Consider the following 21,602-nt stretch of genomic DNA (forward strand, 5'->3'; position numbering starts at 1 on the left):
AAAAAAAAAAAAAAAAACAAGGAAAACACATTTTCTTTAAAAAGTTTGTAGAGAGGCCAGGGAGATGGTTAAGTAGAATAAGCGCTTCCTTAGCAAGCGCAAGGGCCTGAGTTCAATCTCTGGTTCCACACACACAAAAAGGCCTGAACAAGCCCATTAGCATCCAAAACCTCTATATTAGTCCATTTTCTTACTCCAAGAGTAGCTCAGCCTTCACATGATTCTGTAACGACCCCTAGGGCCTGACCCAGGAGCATACTTACTATTCACTTTGTTTACATTGCCTTGAATTTCAGCTTGTGTGAGGAGCTCCTCATAAACATCCCTTTCTCTCTCAGAATTTTCTGTCTGAAGAGGAGTAAAAAATGTAAATTAGCAGCTCAATTCTCTAGGAAGACACAGACACACCTCCAATTCTCCTTTACCATAACACCACTCGAGCGTGTATGACTTGGCTTAGAATCCTTGTAAAGCCCACACGGAAGGCTGTGTGACTCTCACTAAACACATGAAAAGTGGGCAATGGAGCCTCCGGCTGGAAGCAGGGGCCTGACCATAGCAATTTTCCTGCAGCTTAATGTGGCACCTGTTCTGTGGGGTGAAATCCCTGCTCTATGATGATAAGAGAAGACAAGAGTACTCGGAGAATAGAGTTGCTTTCCTCTTGTTATCTGGACAGTTTCCAAAAAATAAGAGACACTGAAGTCACTAATTCAAAGGATGAATAAGTTTGTGTAGTCTAAAATGAGATTCTTAGCTTAAGTTTTTTCAAGTTTGACTCATTCAACTAATTTCCACCTACCTTAAAACAATGGTAACCAAATACTTCATCCCAGAGAAACTGGGAAAAAAAAGACCAGGCAAATATTTAGAAATCCTCTTTCAAAAAGGCACTGTCTATCGTTAATGTAAATAGTTCAAAACTTCATTACACAAAATTCAAGAAGGAAACAGGGGTCAAACTAGAGTCTAACACCAAAAGACTAGGTGATTCCATTTGTATGAAATTTCAGGGAAGGTAAAATGTAGTGACAGAAGACACACTGGTAGTTGCCTGGAGTTCAGATGAGAGCAGGAGAGGGAAAAGTTGCCAGAGAACTCTTTGGGGTGATCATTCACTTGGTAAAACTCAACCTGTACATTTAAATAGGTGAATTTTATTGTATATAACTAGTACTTCAGTAAACTGATTGTTAAAGTGGCACATCAAATGACTACAAAAATAAACTTTAATTAGAAATTCCATTTTTACCCTGTTTTTAGCATTTGTCATTTTGTCCTGCTTGGCCTGGTAAAGTATATCCTGGTAAGTGGAAGCCAGGGGCTCTTCAAGATTTACAAGCATGGCGTTGGGGTTCTTCAAAGCTGTATATGTGTCAGCTGGAATCCTGTGGTCAATAGCTTCATTAATAGCAATGACAGCAGCATGTACTAAAAGAAATCCAAAGCACAGAACAGCAAGATTACTGAACAGTATACATGACATACATAGAACAATACTGCAATCTCCTATTATAGAGAAAGACTCCTTCAGAGCCAGAGAAATGTTTGAAGATATGGGAATCGTGTCCTGAGTCCTCAAACCTGGTCTCCGCTTTACGATACACAAAAACCACAGCTCTGCCTGTGATCCATGCTAAATTTGGTTGCGTTTTTAACATTTTTATTTTATTTATTTTAAATAATTTTATTGAGAAACAAATAGCAATGAGACAGTTTCAGAACCGATTACTAGCAGTTTCAATAATTAAAACATTGCATATTGACCCATGCTAAATTTGCAGCTGCACAGAGAAACAACGCTAACAGAACTTTGCAAAAAACATTTGTTATAAAAATGTTCACTAAAATAAAAATTAAAGAAATAAAAATAAAAATATTCACTCTGGAGCTGGGGAGACAGCTTAGCGGTCTAAGCGCCTGTCTGGGAAGCGCAAGTACCTGGGTTGGATCCCTGATACCCCATGTTGTCCCGGCCCCACACAGTGCCAGCCACTGAAACCAGGCATGGTAGTGCACACCTGTAATCTCAGCACTGGGAGGTTGAGAGAGGAGGATCACTACAAGTCTGAGCCCCACAGCAAGACCCTGTATAAAAGTTTTTTGGGGCCGGGGAGATAGCTCATTAGAATAAGTGCTTCCCTGGCAAGCGCAAGGGGGTGAGTTCAATTGCTGGCTCCACAAAAAAAAAAAAAAAAAATTTAAGGGACCACACAAAAGCTCAGTGGACTAAAGTGCCTGCTTAGGCAAGCTTAGGTAAGCACACGAACCACAGTTCAATCCCCAGCACCACATGCCACACCAGCCCCCTCCCCAAAGGATGGGCTGAGCTGGCCACAGAGTCTGGGGATGCTAGCACATGCCTGTAATAGCAGTGTTGGGGAGGCTGAAAACAGGAGGATCACTGTGAGTCCGAGCTATGTAATAAGACTCTATAGTAACCAAATACATTTAGAAAAAAAAAAAAAAAAAATGTTCATCCTTTACTGCCTACTAAATGCCATATGGGGGCAAAAAAAACTGTATCAGGCCCTGAAATGTAGAACCTGCTTAAATGTTTTCCTAGCAAACAAAATCAATAATTCATTTCCAGATAACAACAGCACAGGAGGGTTTACAGCAGTATTTATGATTTAGAACTATCAATTTAAACTCTTTAGGAAAATTCCTAATGTCCAAGAATACTGCCATAGTATTAATTATTGCAAGTGGTACCAACAAACCCATCCGAACCCAGAAAATCTCTCTCCTTACATGCGGCTTCATCCACAGAGAGCTCATTGGCCAGGATGCCCCCAATCTTGCTGAAGGCGGGCATCTGGATCCCATACTTCTCCAGCTCACTCTTCATGTTGTTGATTTCTTCTTCTACAAGACAGAATGAACTCAGTCAAGCAAGTTAAGCACCTTTCCACAGCTCAGAGAAGGAAACAGAGTTCTCAACTTTAAAGTAGCAGCCAATCTCTTAAAAGTTGTTGCCACAGTTTAATGAACAACCTATGAAGACACACAGCACAGTACCTGCTATGTGCACTGACCAGTACTATCAGATGGGCCTCAGGCATAGCTCTGAAGGTACTATGAGAAAGTTTTTTAAGAGTGGTGCCTATGGTATTTCCTACAATAAACTTATAAATGGAAGCTTTAAAAGCAGCTCAACAAATGAATCAGTTATCTCAGTCTTTGCAATGCAAATCACTAGCTACTACTCAGCAATCTTGGTTCTAAGGCAGAAAGCCAAATGATACACAAAACAATATGCAAGGTTTGGCCTTGCCCCAAGTCTGGGGAACAACTTCCCTAGAAGGAAAAGTATCACAGATAAAAAGTTTATTACTAGCTGGATGTAATGGCACATGCCCATAATCCCAGCACTAAGGAGCCTGAGGCAGAAGGATCACTGAGTTTAAGGATAGCCAAAGTTACACAGTGAATTCAAGGCTGTCTAGAATAAACAGCAAGATCTTGTGTCAAAAAATAAAAAAAACTTGAGTCAGGCATAGTGGCATGTGCCTATAATCCCAGCATTGGAGAGGCTGAAAACAGGAGGATCACTGAGTATAAGCTGCATAGTGAGACCCTGTAACAACCAAATACATTTTTTTTAAAAAGTAAAAAAAATTATTATTTTTTTTTTTAAACTCCTAGGCCTACAAAATAATCTTCGGTGCAAAACTCTAAATCCACCTTCTCCCTAGCCAGTATTGGGGGTGCTCCCCTTTCTCCCCAAGGCCCTTTAGACACCTGACATTAGACCAGGATGCCTGGATGTGGTTTGTCCAATGTATTCAAATTCGAGGCCTGGGACTCAGTTCAGTGACATAAGATGTCCTGGGACTTGTAAGAGGTAGGACCTGCTGGGAGGTACCAGGTCCTGCTGGCAGACAGGCTTAAGAGAGTTCCAGAGGACTCCAAGTTCTGAGAGAAAAAGAGAAAGGGGTGGGGGGAAGGTAAGAGGAAAAGGGGAGAAGGGGAGGGGAAATCACCAGCAAGCAAGCTGCTATAAGAAAAGCAAGTCTGGCCACATCCACCTGTGCTCTGCATTGCAATGTGATCTTTCCCTGGCAGAGGTGCTCCGCCAGGATGTGCCTACAGTTTCTCTCCAGAGGTCAAACCAACGGGGTCAACTGATCTTAGAATTCCAGCCTCCGAAGCTCTGAGCTAAATAAATTTCTTTTCCTTATCAGGTTTCAGAGCACCAGCTATGTGGTCACAAGGACAAAAAAACAGACTTGCACAAACAGAAACACCCACCCAAAAAAGCTCAAATATTAAAATTATCATCTTGCTTTTTTTTAGACATGGTCTCATTATGTAGTTCAGGCTAACCTTGAACTCACTGGACAGCCTAGGCTGGCCTCTAATGCATAGGGATCGTCCTGCCTAAGCCTCCCAAGTGCAGAGATTGTAGGCATGCACTACCACACCCAGCTTAAAATTACTAAATTGTCTTCTTTCCATCACCTCACTTCCCACTCTTGCCTTTGATTTGCCCTCAACAGGTAATAGCTAGAGAGGAAAGGGACAAAAATTTTCCATCACACACTAAAGTTTTATGCTAACACTATTGTTTTATGTTATATGCTATTATTCTCATACAAAAACCAAGTTTCTTCAGATATGCCCATGTGATAAGAGGCCAGAAAAACATAAGTAAGAGATCAGAGCCTAAATTCTAAGTTTAGTATTTTTGCATTATACTAGGAAAAACAATTTATTTATATTCACTTCATTTTTCTTATCAGAGTATTTCTAAAGCCCTAGTTCTTTAAAATTGCTACAGTCAACTTTCCAGGTTATTTCCACATAAATCAAGCATTTCCTTCTAAGTTTATTATCTCCTTACCTGTGAAGTCAACCTTTCCATAAAGGTCTTGGATCTGAGGGGCCAGACCTAGTTTGAACAGGTACAAACTAGAAGACACAATAGGCAGAACAGTTAAGACTCACTGCTGCACTGAGCTCTTGCTCTTAAAGATGAAAACTGGCTAAAAAACAGAAACATGAACAAAAAGACTTCCAGTACCCTACAACAGTTTCAACGTGGGTTTTAAATTTTATGTAAAAAAACAATTCTATAAAAATCACATAATGTAAAGAAAGAGTACCAGACAGGGAAATCAGAACACAAACTCAACCCTTAGTTCTTGAAAAAATTCATTTTACATGTTAATATAATGCTAATATAATTGCTATTAGTAAGGTCTCTTCTATTTACTTTGCTGTGAAAAGTTTTAGGTAGTAAAATATTTTTTAAAGACTCATGAAAATGATTTATATAGCAATCTTTTTTTAGGGGGGTACTAGAGATTAAACAAATGGCTTCTTACTAAGCTATATTGCCAGTTCTTTTATTTTTTATTTTGAGGTCGGCACTAAGTTACCCAAACTTAGGATTTTTCTACTTCAGTCTCTCAAGTGCTGGGATGAGAGGCATGCACCACCAGGCCCAGCTAGCAAATCCTACTCAAACTGAATTGATATACTGACATAAAGTTTAATTCAGGCAATTTAAGAGATTCAAAGTACATACTTTATATCTTTAGTCTTTAAATCAGAAAAGGAAAAAAAAACAAAAAACAAAAAACTGGCCTCTTAGATCCACGAAGCCAGGGACAATAAAAGTTTCGTACAAGCCAGACATGGTGATGTACACCTATAATCTCAGTACTCTGGAGACTGAGGCAGGGTTACTGTAAATTTGAGCCTAGCCTGGGCAATTCAGTGACTTAGCAATACCCTGTCTCAATTATCTATCTATCTATCTATCTATCTATCTATCTATCTATCTATCTATGTGGAACCAGGGATTGAACTCAGGCCCTTGCGCTTATTCTACTGAGCCATCTCCTCAGCCCTGTCTCAAAGTCTAAAGTCTTATAAATGGCTGGGTTCAGTGCAAGACCCTAGGTTCAAGCCCCAATATCTCACAAAAGTTTCCCTCACTAGTCTAACTAGAGTCTCGCATATATTATTAATTCATATTTTATAAATATAAACCCAAATCATGTTAAGTGAATTTTAAAGCTCAAGATCAGAAGCAATAAATTGGAAGGCATCAAACGGGCAATTTATAGGGCCAAATCCCTTTGCTGGAAGACAGGTAGCCTCTTTAATAGTGTTGGGAAAACCAGCTATCCACATGCTAAAAGGTTGAATTTAGACACACGTATTTCACTATGCACTAAACTAAAATCAAAATGGATTAAAGATCTAAACATTAGACAGAAACAATCCACTAAAAAAAAGAAACAATCCGCTAGAAGACAAAGTAGGTAAAACTTTTGAAAACATAGTTTAAGCAAAGAGTCTCTAAACAAAATCTTGACTACACACAAAATATCAATTATCAACAAATGGGATATGTCAAGTTCTGCACAAGAAAACAATCATAAAAAGACAAACTACAGAATGGGAAAAAAAATTTGCCAGCTATTCCTCAAAGAACTATTATCTAGAATATATAAAAAACTCAAAAACTTTAGACATTTAAAGATTGAATTAAAACATGGGCATCTGAAATAGACACTTTTCAGATGAAGAAATAAAGACAACCAATACTTAAAAACAAAACAATGTTCAACATCACTGCTGCTCAAGAAATGCAAATTAAAACACTGAGATTCCATCTCACTCCAGAAAAAACTGAACCAATAACAAATGCTGGCAAGGCTGCAAGGAGAAAGGAACCCTTCTCCACTGCTTGTGGGAGTGTAAACTGATAGAACCACTAAGACATCAGTATGGAGATTCTGAAACAAAAAAATGACTGCCGTATTTAAAAAAAATTTTTTTAAATCTTTTATTTGGTACAAGGTCTACCTGTGCAGCTCGGACTTGTGATCCTTCTATCTCAGCCTCCCCAGTGGTGGGATTACAGGTATGCACTACCATGCACAGTTTTGCTGGCTGGCAGGGCACACCTGGGGCTTTGGGGCCAGCAGCATGTGGTACCAGGCATCAAACCTGGGTCCTTGCACTTGCCGGGCAGGCACTTAGACTGCCGAGATATCTCCCCAGCCCGTGACTGCTATACTTCCAGAAAGTTTAAGCATATCACTTTCTCAGCCCTACAAAGCGTGAATTGTTTTCACAACATCAATGGTACAGTGGGGCCGGGAAGATGGCTCAGTAGAATAAGCGCTCAATCCCCGGTTGCGCACAAACAAAACAAAACAAAACAAAAAAAGGTACAGTGGTACCATCATTGGAGCAAGGACCCGGTAGTTATTAGCAGTTTAAGGAGATCCTGAAGCTGTGAATCGAATTATCACAGCCACTTGGACTTTCTTACTCTGAATTAAAAGAATTTAGGTTCACACTTGCAACTCAGAAATCCTAACATAATAGTAAATAACACTTTCTGAGCTGTGCTGGTCCCTTTGCTAGGCATAAAGCTGTTAGGAACCTGTAACAGATGAGCCAATGATTGAATTTAGGCTTCTTTCCCTTTCCTTTTGCCTAAAATGTACCCTGTAAAAACAGGACATAGGAGACTAGCCTATCTGGATTACATATCTTTGCTGAATGCAGGGTACCACAGATGTCTCTAAATCAAATACAAAGATTAACAAAAACTCTTATACATAGTCATTGATCAGCAAACAAAATCCAGTACAGGTACACAATCCCTAATCTAAATTCTTTGGGCCAGACATGTTCTAGCACAGAATTTCTCAGCTATGAGGAAGGTATATATGGTATTATAAAACAGCTCCACCACACCCTGAGACAAAACCCCTAATCTAGTAATTTTTAACTGAGAAAAATACAAATGATCAAGCTGAGTAAATATTCCACATAACCACAATTCATTCTTGTCAGATTTTGCAAATAAATAAGCATAATATTTTTTTTAAATTTTTTTTCTTTGTATTTTAGGGAAGGGTCTAACAGGGTGTTCAGGGTCTTACTACCAGATCTGACTCGTAGTGATCCACCTGTTTACTCCCAAGAGCTGTTGATTACAGGTGTGTACCACCATGCCCAGTCTCAAATGCCAACTCAATGTGCCCTGGGGACAAGGCCAGCACAGCAGGCCCAGGGATCAAACCCACGTCCCTGGGCCTGCTTGCAGGCACTTTAATCCACTGAGCTATTTGGCTGGCCCTAGGCTCACATTATATTTAAGCTCAATTTTCAGAAAAAAGATTTTTTTAAAAAGTAAGATATCATGGGTCCATTTGACCCCAAAATCACTTTTTAGAAATAGCAACACATCAGAGGAAGTGAGGTTATACAAATACATTCAGAATACTGAAGAGTGGAGCATTCCCCACACAGCAACATAGTCTGACTGAAGTACAATGACTACCTCAAGGATGATGCCAGACAGGACTTCAAAGTGATTGAAAACAAGGGAGAAAAACAACAGCACTTCCTGACTTCAGGGAGAGGACCTGAGGAGCACCCTGAGCACCGCTGGGTCTTCTGGGTGAAGCAAGCTCTGAGCCGCTGCCCACACTTCCCCAAACTATCCAGCCCCCCCCCCCCCCCCCAGCCCTCCGGAGCAACACCAGGGAGAGGCAGGAAGCTGTAGCTCTATGCCAGCATGCGCTGCACTGCTGTGCCCTGGGCAGACTCCCTGTGCAGAATCCACACACTGGGGAGAAAGAAAACAGCACTAACGTCTCCCAAGCCAGCACTCTGATTCTGTCATCAGAAAGGACTGTTTCATCTGCCTGTGTCTCAGAGAATGGAAGGCCTGGGACCTTTTACATAGGTGGCTCCAGAACTAGCAGAGGGAAATCTTGCCTGCTTTGCTTTGTACCTGCCAATTTCATACAACCACTGTCACTGCAGCCATGGCAAAGTCAGCAGCATAGACAGACCTCTTGGAACACTGAGCCATAGGTCTCAGGATCAGTATGACCTTGTCTCAGATACATATATGAGAAACTTCTATATTCTCACTCTGGAGTCCCCCCACTGCTGTTACATCCCTACTCTCCTTTGTTTCACACCAGTTCCAGCCGTACCAAGCACTCAGCATGTGCCTGACCAGGGCTGAGCACTGACACAGCAGTGAAGCTCTGTACACAAGGGCTAAGCATCAATCCCAGCAGCAAGGGAGAAAGAAAAGAGACTGGGAACAACAGGCATCTAATCTTACCCATCCACTCATGTGGTTAACATTTATGACATATACACATAAGATACAATATCAAAGAGCAGGCAAAATAAATAAAAAGAGAAGGCAGAGCAAGGAAACCCATATTCATGTCCCACTCTCTCCTATAACCTACTCTTTTCATACAATGGTCACAGAGTCCATCTGATTAATTACACATTCTAGGGGCCGGGGAGAGATAGCTCAGTAGAATAAGCACTTGCCTGGCAAGCACAGGGCCTGAGTTCACTTCCCAGTTCCGCAAAAAAAAAAAAAAATTACTTTCCCACACTACTACAGCATACTCCTATCCCCTTCCTATCGAATCCTCCCTCTAGCATAGCGTCTTTTCCTTCAAATTCAGTGCCCTGTTGACTTTAAGACCTAAAATTAATTTTTTTTTTCAAATTTACCAGGAAAGTTCAGGAAAAAAAATTTTTAATGTGGTACAGGGTCTTACTACGCAGTTTGGACCCATAATGATCTATTTCAGGCTCTGTGGTGGGATTACATGCATGCACTGGCCTGGCACACACAGGGCGGGGCCAGCACGGCATATGGTACTGGGGATCAAACCTGGGTTCTTGCACTTGCCTAAGCAGACGCTTACAGCACTGAGTTATCTCTGTGGCCCAAAAAATTTCTTTTTGTTTTAGTTCCTATTATACTTGTGTTCTGGTTCCGCAAAAAAAAAAAAAAAAGAGTATCAATAAAGTGCAGATCTTTACCATCACTTGGACCTGCTAATTCAGTACCCTATTATACTAATAATATTTAGTATATTTAGTTTTTATACTAAATTGTGTTAGTATAAAAACAATTTCATGAATAGATGGCCAGGTATAGCAGTACAGGTCTGTAATCCCAACAACAGAAGCAGAGACAAGATGATCACAATTCCAGGTTAGCCTGGATGACATAGTGAGACTCTTGTTTGTATGTTTGTTTGGTGGCACTGGGGATTGAACTCAGGCCCTTGCACTTGCCAGGGAAGTGCTTATTCCACTGAGACATCTCCCCGGCCCGAGACTCTTGTTTCATAAATCCAAAAAGAATGAACAAACAGCTTAATAAGATCAAAGAAAGCCAGGTGTGGTGGCGCACACCTATAATCCCAGTACTTGGGGGTGGGGGCAAGAGGACTGGCATGAGTTCAAGGCCAGCCTGAGCTATACAGTGAGTATTTAAGGCCAGCCTGGACAACATAGTGAGACCTTGTCTCAAAAACAAAAACAAAACAAAAAATAATAAGAGTAAGGACCTGGGGGCCAGAGAGATGGCTCAGTAGAATAAGCACTTGCCTGGCAAGCACAAGGGCCTGAGTTCAATCCCCAGTTCCAAAAGAAATAAATAAATGGTAAGGACCTAGATGACAACATAATAAAGAGACCATATCCGAAGTGAAAAGCAGAGTTCACAGAGACACTAAACAATGAAAGATTATACCATGTTTTTAGAACAAAATTATCTGTTGCTATGGGAATAAATCAATCCTTTCTCTCTATTCCCTAGAAAAACACAGCTGTTTCTCACCATTTTGTGAAGATATAATCATTCTATTTTATTTTAAAATCCTGAAGCTGAGCCAAGGATATAGCTCAGCACCACAGTACCTACATGGCAAATGCAGTCCTGAGTTCGATTCCTGGTACAAAAAAAAATCCTAAAGGTGATTTTTTAAAAAATGTTTATTTTTACATCATGTAAAAAAAGATACACACTCAACTGAGATATCATTCCTAAACTGCTTATTTTACCAAGAGACTAATTACCTGAGTGCATGGATACAGTATATACATCGTGGCATGTTCTTTCGATCATATATATCTGTGGTTTCTGGGTAAAAAATCTAGGGAAAAATAAAGGTAGAGTAAGTTACTGATACACTGGTATCATTTGATTATTCCCAATCACCAATAACACAAATGAAACCATGGGTGGTTAGCAAATATGGCCAGCATTCAACAACTTCATTTGGATGAACACACACATAATCATAAATACTACAATAACATGCTAGTACGTGAAAAGTACTATTTGCAAACTTTCCATCGGATTCCACTGAATTTCACTAGGTATGTGGAGGTGATTTACTCATTTCAGGCCCAGATACAGGCAAACGGAATCCAAGTTCTAGTCTGCTTTCAATCACTGCAAGTGTCTGAGGCTTGAAGGGACCACAATCTTTCTATTTTCCATCTACCATGCCTAGATTTACATCTCAACACACAGCACAGGCTTACATTTGTACAAGTTGCTACATTCAGACAATGGAAAATTATAAAATATTACAGGGGAAGTAGGAAAATACACTAAGGAAGTGGCTGAAATAGAAAGCTCCACGAAGGTGGAAGATAAGCACTTCTCCTTGGTTACTTGCTGATTAGCAAACAGAATGCCACACAGAAACACAATCCCTGATCCAAATTATTCAGGCCAGATCTGTTCCAAGGTAGAATTTCAATATTTCTCAATGTAGAAAACACACTGTGTGATTTTGACAGATAAAGAGTAACCATACATAGGGGGGAACCTCAAGAGCAGTAAGACCTATAGGAGGACACACTGAGAGGTCCTGAGCTGAAGAAAGGAATGTGTCACGATAGAGGAAAAAGATCTCTCCACTGAGGATACAGCAGGAAGAAAGCAGGCATAACCACATCAACTGGTAAAGTCAGACTATTACTTTTTAACATGTACAAAATACAGTCTAGAAACTGATGGGAAATAGTTGTGTAGGTAGAATAGACTCACATTATTCTGAGCATATCAAAAGTCAGATGAGTTCTAACTTGGGAAACAGGATACAAAGAAGTATCCTAGCCCCCAAAGCTAAGAATAACAACAGAGCCCTTCATCTGACTGGAGACAGGAGTTGGGGAGGCCTGAACTACACAGTGGATTCAAAGGCCAGCCAGAACTATACCACCAGGCGAGAGGAGAGGAAGAGAGGGAGGGAGAGAGAAAAGGAGAAAGGGAGGGACAGAGGAGGGAATGAGAATTAAAGCAAGAGGGGGCCTGGGATATAGCTCAATGGCATAAGTGCCTGCCTGGCAAGCTCAAGGTCCTGAGTTCCATCCATGGTACCAGGAAAAAAAAAAAAAAGGGGGGGGGGGAATGAAAGAAAGAGGGAAAGAAGGACAGTTTATTTGGGGATTGAGAGGCTGAGGCTAAGGCAAAAGGAGTTTGAGGCCAGCCTGGGCTACATAGCAAGACCTGTCTCAAAACCAAAACAAACATGAAAGTTTACTTGGGGAGGGCTGGCGAGATAGCTCAGTGGACTAAGCAGACTCAGTACCTGCTTAGGCAAGCACAGGGACTGGGGTTTGAGCCTTAGCACCACATGCTGCACTGACCCCACCCCCAGGCCCGCTGAACCAGCCACCAAGTCCAGGCGTGGTAGTGCACACCTGTAATCCCAGCACTGGGAGGCTTGAAAATAGGAGGATCTCTACAAGTCAGAGCTGCAGAGTGAGATCCTGCACAAAACCAAAAAAAAAAAAAAAAAAAGGTTTACTTGGGGAAAGTACATTTAGTTTTTTTTTAAGATATGGAAAGTTCTGGTAATAGCTAACCAAAGAGAAATATTCAGCATCCAAATGAAAATATCATGATTTCTTTGTAGCTACTAATCTTCAGAATAATTGGAACCACAAGAATGGGAGAACAAAAAAGAATGGGAAAGTAACTAACATAAGGACTACCTCTTTAGGAATGTTTATCAACAGGATGTAGAGGTGAAATAAAGAAGACTAGCTGGGCAGACTAAAAATAATATAAAAATTCAAAGAAAGAAAATATTTCAAGGAGAAGGTAGCCAACAGTATCAATGATAATAAGGGGTAAGAAGAGGGAACAAATACAAATTTCTACACTTAACTTGTATATGCCACATAATGAAATTACGAAAGATAGCTAAGAGACATTGCATATCTATTATCAACTTTATATTGCACATTGTGTGAGGTATGACAATACATTTTTTACTAAATTTTTTTATTAAGTTTATAATTTAGATATACATAATGATCATAGCTAAATATCTTTAGCTCATACTTTCCAGAAGCCTTCTGGACCTAAATATGTAAGGTGGACATTTTTGGGTGTATAACCATAGTTACTATGCTGTCCCTGAGATCTTTTAAGGCACTCTATGTTGTAATTACATTCCAGGGCAATAAGCTACTATTATTATATGACAAAAATAAAATGATGTTATTATAAAGCCTTTTAGCCAGGCGAGGTGGCACACACCTGTAATCCCAGCACTCAGAATGCTGAGACAGGAAGACTGCTGGTAGTTGAAGGCCAGATTGGACTACACAGCAAACCCTATCTCAAAAAAATAAGTAAAAAATACAATACAATGCAACACAATGCAAAACAATACAGTGGCATTTTGTGGTAACAACACTACTAACAACAGCAAACATTAACAAAGCTCTTAGGACCATTTGAAAGAGTTAAACTGTCTCTGCCCACTGGTAATATACTATGTTTAAAAAAACAACAACAACAAAAAAAAAAAAAAAAAACAGTAACAGGAAGTTACAGGTGCACAGAAAGGCCAAGCAGCTATAGGAACTTGACATACAGCATTTCCTGGGGTCTAATTCTCAAACATGGCAAAGAACTTCAGCACTCTGGTCAGGGACAGGAGAGAAAAAGGGTAAAATCTAGTCTTTTGCAAATACTCAAGACTAAATCTAACTGAGCTCAACATAAATGTATGTGAAAACAAGCTCAGCAATATAGTAAATATCAAACTTCCAAATGGTTTTAGCCACTTTGATACTCCACACCTCACTTCTTTTCTTTTTCTTTGGTTATAAAAATTTGTACTCTATAGAAAACTATAAAGAGAATTTTTCAAAAAAGAAAATTCTAACCACCCTTTAGTATCATCAAACAAAAATGACAAAAGTACCTGCTTTTAGATTTTTCCCAAGAATGCTCATTGTATTTTTACATACAAATCATGAGTTCATCTTAGTGAAATTTTTAGAACCTCAATCTGATTCTCCTGCCCTTACTTAATACATCAAGGATGACATGAGATGACACTTTTAATGGCATTAGCATTTCACTGGTTTTAATCTAAGTTATACACTCCAGCAAAGGGACAGGTAACTTTTTTTTTTTTTTAATTTATTTATTTACTTATTTATGTATGTGTGTGTGTGTGTGTGGCCAGCTCAGCCCACCAGGGGGCGGGGCTGGCTGGCATGTGGTGCTGGGGGATTGAACCGCGGTCCCTGTGTTTTGCTAAGCTTCTTCTAAGTAGGTGCTTTAGACCACTGAGCCATCTCACCAGCCCGGACAGGTAACTTGTTATCAATTTTTTTCTACCATCAGCACTGCTAGAAAATCTTTGCGTGGCTATATGTGCATGCCTGTATGTTCATATATGTCTATGCTTTTCTGATTATTTTTAGGAGAATGAATTCCTAAAAATGACCAATTCCTTGGTCAAAGACAAACTTATGAAAGAAAGAAAAGAATGCTAACTGACCATGCCATTAAGAGTGGCAATACAGTCCAGTCTTTATGGATAGCTGCTAGGTAGCTGGAAATTGTCATTTCACTAAGAACAGCACTAAACCCCTAAACCAAACACTCAAAGGATGCATGCTCCTATATTGAGTTTTCCTGTATCATCACAGGAAGTAATGTCATTTTATTTCTTCTACAGTTTAAACTATACAATGACCCTTCATACTCTACAGATTTGGTTACTCTGAAGTTAAAAAAATGACATTTCTAATGTATTTCCTTACATCACACTTTTCTGTAACAATTTTGTAAATAAGTAAACATCACTAACTGTACATTTTAAAATGGGGAATTTCAGAGAATGTGAATTCTTTTTTTGTTTTGTTTTGTATACCAGAAATCAAACTCAGGACACTGTGCTTACCAGACAGGCACTTGTGCCACTCACTGAACTATATCCCTGGCCTGAGAATGTGAATTCTAAGAAAAGACATTTTAATCTAAATTTACAATTTATATAGTAAAAGTAAACATTGTCATAGGGATTTTCTCTAGAGTGAAGCAAAACAGATATGAGGAACATAAAGAAAAATAGACATTTCCTAAATCAAACAGAAAAAAAAAAAATTAGCCGAAGATTCTGGGAATCCTCCTACACACAGAATGAGAAATGCTATTCCAAAACATCCAGAACTATGACTACCAGGTAAGTTACCTTAGGTAATCCAATGTCATCCATGGCATTCAACCACTGAATCACATTATCGGTGTGTCTGAAGTGGAGGCCAGTTGCCTAGAAGGAATAAGAGGCCATCAGGCAACATTAGCAAGTACTAAACAAAAGCTCTCCTCATGAAGCTCACAGTGCCCCCTCTAAGTTAAGGCCACTGTGCTTACATGCCAATACCAAGAAGCCAAATCCACATCTCAGTTCCTCTCCCTAAAAGCTACCTGGAGAACCATGCAGCGTGCTTAACCAAAAATGGTCTTTGGAGTTGTATTATCCTAGACTCAATTCATAACTTGTTGGTCATCTACAAGTGACACTGGGCAAGTCACTTCAGCCTTTCAGTCTTAACTTCCCCTTGCACAGCGCATACTTTAGGTATTTGTGATAAGGATTTAAATAATGTACATGAAGCAGCTGGTGTAGTACCTGAGCAGATAAAAAGACAGTTACAAAGTATCAGATACCATAAAACATCAATCAGGACTTTCATAGTACATGTTAAAAAATAAGATGCCTAGGCCAGGTATGGTGGCATAGGCCTGTAATTCCAGCACTCTGAGAGGCTGAGGCACAAGAAGACCACAAGTTTGAGCCCAGGCTCAGCAACTTAGTGAGACCATATCTCAAAAAAACAGAAAAGAGGACATGGTGATGTAGTTCAATGTATGTATCTGTGTTCAATCTCTTATGATGTGAAAGAAATAAAATAAAATAACCTCTTCTCATCCTCCATCACTGTTTCTGGCAAAACTGACAACAGAACCACTCTACCACTGAGCCATATCCTCAGCCTTTTTTTTCATTTTAATTGTTTTTAGCAACAATTACACTCAAGAAGAATACAGAGATAAGATAGGACATTAAAATAAATAAATGTGTACGCATAAGTATAGCTGTATTGCTGCAAAGTTCCTGCTGTCTTGTTATTCTGCATACAGAACAACTTTAAAGTCCTCTTTAGAGTAAGTCCTTACTTAAAGCTCAGTACATTAAATCTTCTGGGTTTTGCTGCTGTTGTTTGTTTTTATAAACAAAACACAGAGAGCCTGCAAGATAGCTCAGCAACTAAACACCTGCTTATGCAAGCACAGGGACCAGGTCCCATCCCTGGTACCACATGCCACGCCTGCTCCAGCCCCACCTGGTCACACTAAGCTGGCCACCAAGTCCGGGCGTGGTGGTGCATGCCTGTAATCCCAGTGCTGGGGAGGCTGAAAACAGGAGGATCACTATGAGTCTGAGCTTCATAGTAAGACCCTATACCAAATACATTAAATAAATAAATAAATAAATTTTAAAAAACCTCACAGGCTTGGTAGAGACTAAGCAGTAACCCCACCACTGAGCCACCAAACCAAGTCTTCACTTCTTAGGAAAAGTTTCTGCTTAGGATATTAATTTTAGTTGAAAACCTACATATTCCTTGTTTTTCCCTGAATTTAAACAAGATTCAAAAACTTCTTTTCAAGCTGTCTGCAGATCGTTATGACATTTGGTCCAATTCTGTCCATCCAACCATTTCTATACTCTTGTTGATGCTATCACTTATACCTTTTTCAAATAAGTACTTATAAGGTAAGCTCTCTTAAGGAACATAGTATAAAACAGAATTTGGTCCTTGTTAATATCTGAACTTAAACAAGTCTTCTATTTTAGGGCCCTGAGTCACAGGAATAAAACTCACTCATTTCAGTTTTCTGAAATTAGGTCATTTTTCCATTTCTCCCCTTGAATCCAGTATTGTAGGCTGACACTTTTCCCTAAAGTTGCTATGCCTTTCAATTTGCAAGCAAGTCTCAGTGCTTGGTTAAAATTAGACTTAAAGTAGTAATTCCGCTGGTTACTTCCTCTACTTTCTAAGAATGAAAAAATTTGTCTAGGCTATGAAAATTTCTAGATACACATCCTTGTCATAAGAATTTGACTGAGTGCTAAAGAAGGTAGCTCAGTGGTACAACATTTACCTAGTATTTATGAGGTCCTGGGTTCAATCCCAGTACCAAAGAAGAATTCTATCGGAAATACAGATAGCTAATACTCCTTTACTGCCAGATCTTGCCTTTGGACTACTGTCTCCATTCTGGCAGGCATACTGAAAGGTGTACTTCGCTGAACAAGGCTGTATTTTGCCTGTTTTTCTCAACAGCTCTCACACAAAATAAAGTATGCTAAGCTTCATTTTCAAACTTGCAGAAAGAAAGGACTCACCCTGTATCTGGTCTGCTCCCGATCGTAGATTTTTTTCAGGGACACAACTTTGGGAGAGAAAAAGTTCCCTAGTTTGGCAAGGTAGACCCCATTTCTAAGTCCTTCCTCCAGCTCTGTGGTTGGTGGCAGGTCCTCCCCCAGGCAGGCTTCCATCCACCTGCACAAACAGAGGAGACAAAGAATCAGAGAAAGTCAGAACTCTTCTTAGGTACTTTAAATGCTATTCTCCCTGGAGAAATTCAAATTAAGCACAGCAATGCTCTTTTAAAATGGATTTCCACACATAGCCACACCCTGGCTGGCTCAGATCTCAGAGGCAGTGAAGACAATGCCTGGCACAGATGCCACCTTCTCCACCCCCCTTTCCTCAGCTGCAGCAGCACAGCATGCTGCCTTAGACTCTTTCTTGGAGCTCTAGGGTTGCTTCTGTGAAATCCCAAGGAAAACCATTTGTAACTGAAGCTACCATCCTAACTATTGAAAGGTTTGTTGCTGATATTCTTTTCTAGTTTCAGAATTGAGAATCTGCAATGAATTTCTAGATTCAAGTTTTAGGATTTTTTTTTTTAAAGACTGTCAAAACACAATTGAGGGGCTGGTGAGATGGCTCAGTGGTCTAAAGCACCTACTTAGAACAAGCTTAGCAAAGCACAGGGACCGGGGTTCAATCCCCCAGCACCACATGCCAGCCAGCCCCGCCCCCTGGTGGGCTGAGCTGGCCACACACACACACACACACACACACACAAATAAATAAATAAATAAATTAAATTTTAAAAAAAAAAACCACAATTGAAGGAACGGCCAGGTAGCTCAGTGTACTAAAGCACCTGCTTAGGCAGATGCAGAAACCAGGGTTCGATCCCTGGTCTGCCATGCTGGCCCCACCCCTAGGGTATGCTGAGATGGCAACTGAGACTGGGCGTGGTGGCACATGCCTATAATCCCAGCACTTGGGAAGCTGAAAACAGGAGAATCACTAGGAGTCCAATCTGTGTGAGATCCTATAGACTCTGTACTAAATACAAAAAAACAAAAAAACACAACTGAGCCAGTGAGATAGCTCAGCTGATTAAGCATTTGCTTAGGAAAGTGCAGGGACCATGGTTTGATCCCCAGCACCATATGCCACATCGGGCCCACCCCCAGGTCCACTGAGCCATCCACTGAGACCAGGTGTGGTAGGGAGGCTGAAAACAGGAGGATCACGACAAGTCCAAGCTGCTGCAAGTCTGAGCTGCTGCACAGTGAGACCCTGTACAAATACATATATACATACATACATACATACATACATAACACACACCACCAATCAGTAAATAATCTAGAGGAAGGGAAGATAATAAATTCTTGTTTTTTAGAGGCAGGGCAGAAAGCAGGGAAAAAAAAAAACTATTTTCTCACTGAATGCACCTCACCTGATTTTGGGGAACCTTAAGAACACAGAAAAGTTTAGTAGCATGTATTTTCTAATCCCAGTACTGGGCAATGAACTCAGGGCCTTTGAGATCCTCCTGCCTCAACCACCCAGAGTGCTGAGATTTACAGGCATGCACTACCATACCTGGGGAAAGCTATAGATGATTCCCCAGAAAAAAATGTTTATACACTTAAATTTTACATATAATTTTGGAAATCTGTTAACTTTATGAATCCAGATCAAAAGAACCTCTCACTTAAAATTATTATACTCAGATTCTACAGGATTGATATACCCTTACATTCTTCACCATAGTTGGAAAAAAATTTCTAAAACATTAGCTGTTACCTGACATGACCACAGTAATAAATCTTTGAAAAGCCAAATAAATAAAGTTCAAGATACAGTAGACTAGAATAAAAATTAGGTTTATTGTCAAATAGAAATGAAATATTTATAATGTTTACTGATGTGCTGACATTTTTTGGTTTTGCTTTTTTTGAGAGACAGGGTCTTGCCACATCACCCAGGTTTGTCTTGACCTCCTGGGCTCAAGTTATCCTCCAACCTTTGGGCCCCAAAGATCTGGGACCAACACATACAGCACACCCACCCACAGAAGTTTAAATTAAACTGCAAATACAACTGAAAAAAACAATGGAATGTCTCATAAATACACCTGCCCGCAAAAATGTATAAAAACACAAACCATTACAAATATAGGCCAAGTGTATTTATGATCCCATTTATATATTTTTATAAAATCTTCATACTAATATAACTGCCAATATAGAGTATGAATTTATACTTTCATAATTACATTTATAATCCAGAATATTTCTTATAGTAATTCTACGCTTTTAAGTTGAGAATATTGTTCAGAATCTTAAAGAAATAAAAGTAACAATTTCTATATTTTTCTCAAATTCTGTAAAAGTCATTTGCACATCTGCTCTACCTTCAAAGCAGCTACACAGTAAGTAATGAAATAAAGGTTGGACGAATACATGGACACAGCAGAGAATTTCCTATACCCAATGATAGCAAACGTCTCCCCTAAGTGTTCTTTTAAGCAGTAGGATTTAAGCTGTCAGAAAGAGGGTAAAAAGAAGCAAGTGCACTTTCCAGAAGGGTTGTCACAGTAACTAAGTTACATACCAATTTGCAATAGCTAAAACTACAAGCTGTCCTCTACTAGAGACCAAAGACCAGGAAGATTACATGAAAGAAAAAAAAAAAGTAGCTGTCGTGTGGAGAACTATAGCCCAAAGACACAGGACATAATTTTCTTCCCAATATTTTTACTGCTAAAAAGGATATGGATAAAATCATTTTGACAAACAACTGCTGGCAAGCCCAGCTCTCAGGGGACAATCCAACTTGGGTTCTCATTAACAGGAACAAACAATTACAGCCTAAGACAAAAACAGCCCTCTCACACATAATACTACAAAGAAAAGAATTACTAAAAATAAAAAAAAAAAGAAAAAAGAATTACTTTTCTTCTCAAAGTGACATGAATAGGGAGGGCAGACTGAAAAAGAGCATAATAGATACCTTTGTTTTGCACCAGCGCCACTACCAGAGGGGCTGGCTAGGCTCCCCTGTGCTCAGAGATCACCACATCAGAATTACCAGGCGCAACCTCAGCAACGCCTCCCACCAACTCTTACCCTTTGCCTTGCCTGACTATAAAAGTCTGGATTAATGAATAGACTTAGACATCTCTACAGTGTGGTAGACTACATGGCATGTCACTCAAGGATCAGACCTGAGGCACAGACACCAGCTATAATTTGGAGAAGGGCGAGAAAGCTAGAGTAAACCAAGAGGCAAAATACAGCGCATGGTGGCCTACAGTCTGAGCTGTTCCACAAGGAAGCATCACCTGCAAGTGTTTTGAAAAAGTAGGGTGTGTGTCACTAGCATTCTTAGTATCTTCAGAACTTTAGCTTCTATCTTAATTTTAAAACACAACACACTCCCTTTCATTCCTTCCATAGTTCAAGTGAAATTCACTAAACCACAGAAGCATAAGGTGCAAGAGCAAGGAGCCTAATACACTTCTGAGGCAAATGTCTTTGGCTTGGTTTTTAAACTGAATACAAATTCAGCCAGATGTGGTGGCACATGCCCATAATCCCAGCACTTGGGAGGCTGAGGCAGAAGGATCGTGGCAAGTCCAAAGAATCTGGGCTACACAGTTCAAGACTAGCCTCGTAACAAGACTGTGTTCTAAAAAGCCCTCAAAACAACAAAAATATATATAATACACATTCAATAAAGATTACTGAATATCTTTCAAATTTGTATTAATATTTTCCGTGCTACTATATAGTTTCTAAACAGTTTTAAGTAACTTAAAAAAAATCTACTAAACGTTTAATCACTTTTGCTGGTCATTTATAGTTATTTCCAATCATTAAATAATAAATACTGCAAAGAGCACCTTCAAGATTTTTCTTCATAGTTTTGGATAATTTCATTTTTGTGCATCTTAGTATAATTTTATTTAAATGTCTTTGCAAAAGGTTCATTTTTCTTGGAAATGTGGTATTATAAGTTGAACTAAATTCAGAAATTTTAAATCTTTAAAAAAAATGTTTGAAACTATTGTTTGAAGCAAGGTACAATTCCCCTAT

The 21,602-nt window shown here is 39.6% G+C and overlaps 1 protein-coding gene across 1 annotated transcript in view; it reads right to left on the bottom strand.

The window, feature by feature from the left end:
• Nucleotides 1–21,602, bottom strand: part of Iqgap1 (IQ motif containing GTPase activating protein 1) — a 106,877-nt gene that overhangs the window by 53,375 nt on the left and 31,900 nt on the right. The window contains exons 3-9 of the mRNA XM_004623319.3: nt 17,541–17,697; nt 15,318–15,395; nt 10,882–10,958; nt 4,847–4,914; nt 2,755–2,868; nt 1,253–1,431; nt 264–348 (exon numbers count right to left, since the gene is read on the bottom strand). Of these exons, the coding sequence (XP_004623376.1) occupies nt 264–348; nt 1,253–1,431; nt 2,755–2,868; nt 4,847–4,914; nt 10,882–10,958; nt 15,318–15,395; nt 17,541–17,697 (758 nt within the window). The remainder of the gene's footprint in view (nt 1–263; nt 349–1,252; nt 1,432–2,754; nt 2,869–4,846; nt 4,915–10,881; nt 10,959–15,317; nt 15,396–17,540; nt 17,698–21,602) is intronic.

This window comes from Octodon degus, unplaced genomic scaffold (assembly GCF_000260255.1).
Source record: "Octodon degus isolate 3935 unplaced genomic scaffold, OctDeg1.0 scaffold00002, whole genome shotgun sequence".
NCBI classification, from domain to species: Eukaryota; Metazoa; Chordata; class Mammalia; order Rodentia; family Octodontidae; genus Octodon; species Octodon degus.